This window comes from Mauremys reevesii, linkage group 1 (genome assembly GCF_016161935.1).
Source record: "Mauremys reevesii isolate NIE-2019 linkage group 1, ASM1616193v1, whole genome shotgun sequence".
Classification (NCBI taxonomy): domain Eukaryota; kingdom Metazoa; phylum Chordata; order Testudines; family Geoemydidae; genus Mauremys; species Mauremys reevesii.
The window spans coordinates 343,935,618-343,945,443 of record NC_052623.1 but is presented as its reverse complement, the minus strand read 5'-3'; the positions used below and the strand labels follow the sequence as shown (position 1 = coordinate 343,945,443).

Below are 9,826 nucleotides of genomic sequence, written 5' to 3'. Positions count from 1 at the left end.
CTGGCTCTGTGTAGGGATAGTGAAATTTTGTACACCAAGGCTTATCCAATTTGTGATTGGGCATACACACTGGGGGCTATTAGCAATGCACAAAGCTATGTATCTGCTTGTAAACTGAAGAGTTTTTAATTTTAAAGTAGATGATTTATATTGTTTAATGAATGGCACACTAATTGCCTAGGTTTTAAACACATCTAACATTGCGATGCTACCTGGAATCCATGCTTGGATGAAACTGCTGTATCTAGTCATTTTTAAAGATATTCTTGTTAGCGGATAGAATTAGTCATGTGTCTCCCACATAAGTATTTTATAAATCTTAAGGGAATCTTAAATGCCCTTTAAAAAAAAAAAAAATTGTTTGAGCCAAATAAATTCCTTTTCCATTTACATATTGCCCCAGCAAACGGGGTTGTGTGCACCCATGTAATCCTTCATTTCATTTAAGAACATAAGAATGGCCATACTGGGTCAGACCAAAGGTCCCTCTAGCCCAGTGGCCAATGCCAGGTGCCCCAGAGGGAGTCAACCTAACAGGTAATGATCAAGTGATCTCTCTCCTGCCATCCTCTGACAAACAGAGGCTAGGGACACCATTCCTTACCCATCCTGGCTAATAGCCATTAATGAACTTAACCTCCATGAATTTATCCAGTTCTCTTTTAAACCCTGTTATAGTCCTAGCCTTCACAACCTCCTCAGGTAAAGGGTTCCACAAGTTGATTTTGCACTGTGTGAAGAACTTCCTTTTATTTGTTTTAAACCTGTTGCCTATTAATTTCATTTGGTGAGCCCTAATTCTTGCATTATGGGAATAAGGAAAAGTTATTTACTTATCTACTTTCTCCACATCACTCATGATTTTATATACCTCTATCATATTCCCCCCCTTTGTCTCTTCTTTTCCAAGCTGTAAAGTCCTAGCCTCTTTAATCTCTCCTCATATGGGACCCTCTCCAAACCCCTAATCATTTTAGTTGCCCTTCTCTGAACCTTTTCTAGTGCCAGTATATCTTTTTTGAGATGAGACCACATCTGTACGCAGTATTCAAGATGTGGGCGTACCATCGATTTATATAAGGGCAATAATATATTCTCCATCTTATTCTCTGTTCCCTTTTTTATGATTCCTAACATCCTGTTTGCTTTTTTGACCGCTTCTGCACACTGCATGGACGTCTTCAGAGAACTATCCACGATGACTCCAAGATCTTTTTCCTGATTCGTTGTAGCTAAATTGGCCCCCATCACATTGTATGTAGAGTTGGGGTTATTTTTTCCAGTGTGCATTACTTTACATTTCTCCACATTAAATTTCATTTCCCATTTTGTTGCCCGATCACTTAGTTTTGTGAGATCTTTTTGAAGTTTCCTTGCCCCTGTCCAAGCTGCTCCCCAGGCTCTCTCTCTACAAGACATGAAAGGCCTCAGACACCTTGGTTGGCTGCTCTGCTCCTTCCTCTTTAGCCCTGCTCATGGGTATCCTTAACAAAATACATGGATCGGCAATTACAGAGATCTACATTTTAAGTAGATAAAGGTCTGCCAGCTGTCAGAACCTGAATTTAGATCCTGTCTTTTTACAAGTCAGTGTGTGTATAGCATGAGCTGCTCTACTTTAGGGGCTGTGTGTTACCTCTCCTGCAGGCCACAGACAGGACTCTGGATTCAAATCTTGGCAGGTAACAGGAAAGTATTAGATATAAAGTCTACTGCTGTATCCTGTTACTTATTTAGGTAAACACAAAACATGGTTTGAGGTCCTATTTACAGTGCATTTCAATTTGCCTTGTGTTAATGGGACATTAAGTTGTTTTTAAATGTGACATTGAAAAAGCTGTTTTCCGTTTCTTAGCAAGCCCAGGCCAACCTTGCTTTAGCCTTTTCTGCTTTTTTTTGTAGGCATTACCATGGTTACCACTACAGCTGTGTTAATAGCACTTGGGTACGGGTAACCATCTTCTGGCTGGTTTTTGAGGTAGCAAAACTAAAAATAGTGCAGCATCCTCACCAAGCAAAAGCTATTGTGTATTTATTTAAGTTGTCAGTATACCAACTCTTTGTGTATTGGGGCTGTGTGCTTGTTTATAACCTCAGGAACATTACTTTTTCATAAGATGTGACATCTTTCTCTGTAATAGCAGTTAATTTCCTATAGTTTTTTGGTAAAATAAATTAAATTTAGTTTTTTCTTTTGTTGTTGGCAGTGTATAACAACTACCATTCCTACTGTAGGTCTTAAATGTTCATGTAATTGCTCACATAGCACTAGCCAGCAGCCCAGAAAAAGTCCTGCTGAATTACTTTTGCAAGTCTGAGTGGCATCATTTTACCAGCATTGTCTGTATTAGAAATGTGCAGCAGTTTCTGTGAATATATCCATAGGCCTATACAGTCAGAACAGTAAATTCACTATCAATCTTCCCTCTCCAGAAACTTGGCAGTTGCCTCTGATTAAATAAGTAATTGATAACACTGCTCCATGTTTAGAGAATGAAGTGGTCTTAATGAGCTGATCATCTCTAATAGCACAAGGATTTTAATGCTGTACACTAGTAACCCACAACTGCACACACAACCTGGGTGGGGGGAGAGGTTCTCTACGTGTCAGATTTATTTGAGCTCCCTCTCTTGAAAGGGACACCAGGCTCGTGTAAGGGGATCTAAATGCTGAATCCAAAGATGCTTTAAGTCTCCAGAGTTTGAATAGAGCCTAGGCCCTGGCCCTAGCTTGAAGTCTCCATGTATGTTCTCAGCATGCCAATCATCAGTCTAGCACAGGGGTGGGTAAACTTTTTGACCTCAGGGCTGCATCAGGTTTCAGAAATTGTATAGAAGGCCTGTTAGGGGAGCCCCTGTCCCCTATCCTCCCCCAGGACCCCTGCCCCATCTACCTGTCCCTGGAACCCCTACCCCTAACTGCCCCCTGCTGCCCCATCCAACCCCTCCTCTCATTCCTGGCTACCAACTGCCCCATCTAACCCCCCCTTCCTGACTGCTCCCCATAGCCCCTGTACCCATTCAACCCCCTGCTTCCCCACTCTCTGACTGCCCTGCCCCCTAACCACCACACTGAACTCTCCTACCCTCTATCCAACCCCACCTGCTCCCTGCCCCCTTTACTGCACACCTGGAGCACCAGTGGCTGGTGGCACTCCAGCCACACCACCCAGCTGGAGCCAGCCAAGCCACTGTGCAGCACAGAACACCGGGTCAGGCCAGGCTCTGCACTGCCTGGCCACCCAGAACATTGCACCAGTGGCATGGCATGCTGAGGCTGCAGGGGAGGGGCTAGAGGGTTAGCCTCCCAGGGCAGGAGCTCAGGGGCCAGGCAGGAGAGTCCCATGGGCTGGATGAGGCCCATGGGCCAGGGTTTGCCCACCTCTGGTCACAGCCACCCAGGGGGGTGGGCAAGTGGGGAAATTTGCCCGGGGCCCTGCGAGCCCTGGCCTGGGGGCAGTCCAGGTTTCAGCAGCATTTTGGCGGTGGGGGGGCCCTTCAGTGCTGCCAAAGACGTGGAGCGACAAGGGCCCCGGCTGCCAAAATGCCACTGAAGACCCGTACCACCGCTGGGTGTGTACAAGTGCTGCAGCTTCCTCCTCTTTGTCCCAGGCCCCCTAAATCCTCTGGGCAGCCCTGCCTCTGGTCTAGCACCACCCAGGAGAGCTGAGACCCCCTCCCAGAACACCACCTAGGGGAGGGCTCTGGGTTTTCAATTTCTCTTCAGGGGAACACTAGCTGTAACAGCCCAGCAATCTGCACAGGATTCTAAAACACCCTTGGCTCTTTACTTAAAAGCATGAGAAACAGGTAAGAAAAAAATAAAGGAATTATTTCCCTTCCTTACCCCTGTAACATGCTTTAGGGCTCAGTAACCAGAATTCTTCTACAGCAAGATGGGTCAGTCTCTTTCTCCAGGGCTGCAAACTTTGAGCTCGGTTGATCCCATAGCTAAACCAGGCCCCCTCTAAAAATATGCTTATCTGCTCCTGCCCAAAACTTCATATCCCAAGAGGGTTTTTTATGCTCTAGCAGTCCCTTACAGCATCACTTGCTCCAACTGCTTTCCTTACACGTGTCCACTGAGGCATTCAAAAATACAGCATTTGGTAATAGCTTTAGAATGAACACCCCCCCCCCCCCCCACACACACACACAGAGTGAGTCCCCTGCTCATCCCACCCCTATAGCCAACAGGTATGATTTGAGATGAAAGGAGACAGGAACTACCTCTGATTGAACTCTCCCAGTGAAACCATGTTTACAAGCCTACCCTCCCTGAAACTTAGTTCTATTTGTTTTAGCTGAGAGCGCCAAGTAGGGAAGAAAAATCAGTAGGGAGCTAGAATTTTAGCAAACCTTTCCAACAACTTACTATGTACAGCAGAAGGGATAGGACACCCTAGAATAGATAAGTTTGCAGGTGTGCCTAAATTAGGCTGAGTCAACTTTTTCTGAAATTTTAATTTTTTTTCAGTGAGTTGTAAGTTATTTCTTAAAATCCATCTTCTTGTGCATAAGTGATCTGTTTTCCCATCTGTGAATTAGTCAGTCCTACTTCATATTCAAAGTTATCTGTTACTCCAGGAGGGTGCAGGAGCTTAGTATTACACTCCTCTATGCTATGGCTGAGGCCTGTGGCACACAGTCTTAGGGATTCTATTTCTCTTAACACCTCATAGATTGAATGACTCCTGTCCATTTAAGAAGAACAGCTCAATTGCTTGAGCTAACGCAAATTCAAGTAGGGAAGTTTTTTTTTTTTTTTTAAAGTCTAAAACCAGTATTTAGTAGAATAAAAAAAGTGCTACAGCAGCTCCCTAGCTTAGAGCAGAGGGTACATGGCTAGATGCTAGCATAATCTGCTTTAAGAGTAAAGAAATAAACATAGGGGTCATTTCAAGTGTTACTTACATACCCACTTAAGGTCCCCAGTGAAGGTCTCTCAGCTCTTTGTTATTTAGAAGATTCACTGGAGTGAGCTCCATATTACAAAATAAAAACAAAACCACTACCACCCCAACACCTTGGAAGACTACTAGCATGCCATTATTCAAAGACAAGTAGGATAACACCGGTATATAGGCTTGACATGAATCCAGGGCAAATTAGAAAAGCTGATTCAGGATTTATTTGGTAAAGAATTAAAAGGACAGGAATACAGTTGCCACCATTTTATGGAAAACAGATTTTGCCAACTAAACCTAGAAACTGGAGCCGGTGCGGAAAAGAGCCACATGTTATTTGAGGGCTGGAGAAAATGTGTTACAGTGAGAGAATTGGAGTCCAATGTGTTTGGCTTATCAAAAAGAATGAGAAGACTTAAATTTTAAGTAACTGCACAGGGAGAAAACAGCAGGTACTAAAGAGCTCTTAAATCTACCAGAAAAAGGCATAACAAGAACCAATGGCTGGAAGCCAAAGTCAGATTTAAATTAGACAAAATTTTTAAACAGCGTAAGGGTCATTAACCACTGGAAGACAACCAAAGGGAGGATTCTCTGTCTCTTGGAATCTTCAGCTCAGGACTGGATGCCTTTCTGGAAGATGTGCTTTAGCCATACACAAATTATTAGGCTCCATACAGGGGTAACTCTGTGAAGTTTACAGACTTGTGACATACAGGAGGTTAAAATAGATGATCTATTAATTGTCCTTTCTAGTCTAACTCTAGGGAGTGTGACAATTCACAGGAATTGGTTATGTCAAGACTTGATCCCAGCACTATGGTGATTATACATTGCAATTCACTTAGAGACAGCTTCAAGTTTACCTTTTCTAAACAACATACACGCAAGCAGACATGTAACAGGAACCAAATGGAAGAATAAGAAAAACTGAGCTTGTGTGAAAACAGAAGTTTAAACAGACAACATTAGGAAATATTTTTGGGTGAGTAATGTTTAAAATCACTAGACATAGTTTGGAACCGTTCTTTTCTTGGAAGCTGAGCTGTGTAGGACTAATGACAAGAGGGGGTGATGTTTACAGTTGGTTTGCAACATCTCACTTAAATTGTTCTTTACAGCCAAAAATCTGCCTTTTGGCCTTAACAGCAGTTCCTGGGTAGGCCCAAGCCATTTGCTATACAACTAATTTTAAAGGTCTTTTGAAAATTAAGCAAATCCAGTACATTTCTTAGACTACAGTCTTCTTTCTTAGTCTGGTGACTAGAGAGTAACAAGTGTACTTTGCTCTCTGAAAGAATTATTTGCCTGTGTTAAATATATGCAGAGTTAAGAGTTTTATAAAAAGTTTATTAAAACAGCTTTATAAAGATTGCCTTGGATATAGACATATTTACAAATTCAAAGATCTGGTTAGCTACCTGCCGACTCTTAAAGAAGGCTTGATATCACACAACTAAATTTCACTTAGCGCTCCTGTCTTTACTTTCTTTGGTTTATTTCTCCTTCCTTCTCTACTGCACACCTGCATGTCTCACCGGCCTAAGACGCACTGTCCACTTTTTTGTTGTTAAACACCTTTTTCAGTTTGTCAGCTTAGTGTTTTCCGCCTACCAAGTATAGCCTTTTAATTTCTCTTCCAGGAATATCTTCCTTTTCAGGAGTTCATTGAGGAGGAAAAATTTATTGCACATCCTAGTGTCTCTACAATCAGTAGTGAGAGATTTCCAAGGAAATGTAGTAAGTCTGCCCTGAACAGAGAAGTGGGGATAAGTACAATTTTTATATACCTCTGAATACAGCTTAGGTTGACTCGTATGTGTGTCTGTCCATATTTTAAGAGAAGCTCCTAAATTCAGAAGAGATTCCCTTCAGTCAGTATATCGTTTCACCTGCTGCTAGCTTCTTGTACAGACAGTGCAGCTTATCTGGTCTAGGTAACTCAGCATCAGGGGTTGAAGGGATTTCAAAGTCAGAGGAGCTCTGAGAGTCTCTTTCTAATTCTGGATTAGGAGTCTTCGATTTCTCATTATTCACTTCAATTAGCATGTTTTGTGTTTGAGCAGCACCAGCTTCTGTATTCATCTCTTGGTTTTTCCCTTTCAAATCAGAGTCAATATTACCTGGGCAAGGTTTATTTTGCTCTAAAGGCTTCCACCTATGGGATTCAGTTTGATTATCCATGGCCATGAAATGTGACACAGAAACTGTTACTCTGCTCCCACCTTTGTTCAAAAAGCTGAAATCTGCACCATGTGTCTGTTGGGAGGTGATGAGTACTGTGTCTGCTTGGCTGTCCAAACCCTGGCTCCCCTGCTCTGATATGTGGGTTGACTGAGAAGAATTTTGTGAGGAGATGTGGGTAGAATCACTTAAACTATCTGAATCACTGAACAAATTTGGTGACTGGGACCTACCAGCATCTATGGAAGATGGGGGATGGTCCTCGTTTTCAGAACTATCATCTGTAGTTTTAATATCTCGCTTAAAGAAAACATCCCACTGTGGCATATCTGCATTAGATTCCTGCTGGCTACTAGTCAATGCACAGGTCAAGTCCGAATGGGCTTCTTCATTTGGATTTCCCAGTATCGAAGTGGAGTCTGGATTGTGGGCTACAACTTGAGCCCAAACTGAATTTTTTTCAGATTCTTCATCATCATCATCTTCACCATTTGATTCCTCACAGTCTATGAAGTCTACCTGCGAAGACATAGGCATAGTGGTTGCTTTGTAACTTCCCATGTTCTCACTACGGCTTCCTTCAGAGTTTTCAGATGAAGCCTTTGTCTCAGGCAGCGTTGTCTCCACGTGATGTTTTGGAATCTTATGCCTTACAGGAGTCAATTCTGTATCGAAGAGATCATCACTGCCCTCATCTGTCAAGACAAGAACAAAAAAAGATCGCAATGAGCAGACTCAGAGAATTTAGCAAAGGGATTTATAGGGACTACACAAACTCAGTCAAATACGTATACACAAATTCAATTACTTAAAACAGTTCTATCTGTAGACAGACACCAAATCAATCAATTTATTATGCCTGGGGAGGACTGTGCAGATCTGTATTAATATTGACATGTAATAAACAAACACTTATCACAATAATCATCATTGGCCAATGGGTTCAATTGGTTCCTTGTATTGAGTTGTAGCATTTTAATGGATCTACCCTCACTTTAGTGGGATTGCCCCAGGTATTGGTATTTGTCATAAGTATTTGTAGGATCAGCCCTGTTGTGGGCACAGAACAAGCAATCACTGTCTCAGAAAGTAGTTTCAAGAGAACAGGTGTTCCATTCACTAGCTAAAAGCTTATTTTGTTTCAGTGAGCACAGGAGGGAAAAAAAAAAAAGTTGCTTCCCCCCACCGCCCCTTAACGTATCTACAAGGACTGCATGTCTTGTAATGAGGGACACAAATTTGGTCAAATTTGTGCGCAGCGTCCTTTAGTCACAGCTAGAATTGAAATCTATTTGGAAAAGTCATACAATTGGGGGATTTGATCAATAAAAAGCTTTTAATTAAGAAAACTTATTTCAACTGTGAACTAGCTTTTAACAAGCTGCAGTACAGAGTGAAAGCAGGGGAAGCCCTTAAATACAGCCCCTGAAACACTATGGTGTGGATCAGATACAGTATTCGTCTTTAAAAGCTGCTGCTGTTCCTGATTGTAACTCCCATTTCACAAGTACCAGGATAATAATTAGGGGTCAAAGAGCTGCATTCATGCTAAACTGAGAAGGTGGTTTTGTAACTGGGAGCACAGCAAGTCACTGTAGTTCAAATAATGTTGGAATTATTTTTAATACATCAAGATAAAAGTTACCTCCTCTGGCCAGACACTTTAGAACCTGCAGCAGTAGTTGAGTGCACTGTCAGATTTAACCTCAATCACAGGTTTTCTATTGTATAAAGTTTCAGTCCTCTGTTGACCTGGCATTACCTGAAGCCCAAATTCATTTGAATCTACATTTTTCCCTCTCCATGGGCATTTATACAGCACCTATCAGGAGTAGCTACATGCTAAAGAGTCCACAAAACAGCGTTTCATATCTGTTTGTCAGTGCTTGTTTGCTACCCTGTGCTTGATCAGATGGAAGTGGCCAGAAATACCACTTTCAGCTGACACTGGGATTACAGTAACAGGTCCATGCATGCTTCACTGACCCAAACCAGTCTCCTTTGCTATAATCATCCATCCCTGGAAGATCCTCTTTCCGTACCTGTGTCTGTTAAGTCCATTGTTCTGGATCTCTTCAGTGTTCCAAGTGGTTTATATTTGGGCTCGCTATTTATACTGTATGACTTGCAGAGTGGCTTTAAGCTGATAAGAACAAGGAAAACAGATCTTTAGAACTCTTCAGACATGGAAAAATATTATGCGAGAAGATCAGGAGCAAAATTAAATTGGTTAATTCTTTCAACACCACTGCTTCATGCCTTTCATGCTAGCTACTAAAAAAAAAAAAAAGGTGCTAAAGTTACTGATGACATTAAGAGCTGCGGTAAAAAGGTATAACTTTCTTGATAGGCTGCATGCAATTCAACAGGATCACAGGGCAGCACTCCTGATGCTATCAAGTTAAATGCATTTAAGTATGCACCAGCCACAAAGGTAGGGCAGGCGGAAAGGAAGATGGGAATTCAGACAGACTTTGGAGAAACTCAATGCTGCTGAGTAAGAACATTTTTCTATGTAAAAGGGTCTCTGTAACAGAGATCAAGCTCCTCACTGGGCCCTCTCCCCTCTAACACTAACTTTGTGTGCTAGTATTGCAAAGCTCTTCTGACCCCTGCATTAGCTCACCTGGAAGGGCAGGATTAGAGACACCGGTGACAGCAGGGAACACTGGAACTTTGTACAGAGAAGGTAGGAATTCAAGTCCCTGTGGAGATTTTATTTTACTTTTTAAGAG

The 9,826-nt window shown here is 42.2% G+C and overlaps 1 protein-coding gene across 5 annotated transcripts in view; it reads right to left on the bottom strand.

Moving 5' to 3' along the window:
• Positions 1-4,801: 4,801 nt before the first annotated feature.
• Positions 4,802-9,826, bottom strand: part of DCLRE1C (DNA cross-link repair 1C) — a 30,689-nt gene continuing 25,664 nt past the window's right edge. For all 5 annotated transcript variants that reach the window (XM_039519312.1, XM_039519311.1, XM_039519313.1 and 2 more), the window contains 2 exons: positions 9,134-9,234; positions 4,802-7,786 (listed from right to left, as the gene is read on the bottom strand). In XM_039519312.1, the coding sequence (XP_039375246.1) occupies positions 6,783-7,786; positions 9,134-9,234 (1,105 nt within the window). In that variant the 3' untranslated portion in view covers positions 4,802-6,782. The remainder of the gene's footprint in view (positions 7,787-9,133; positions 9,235-9,826) is intronic.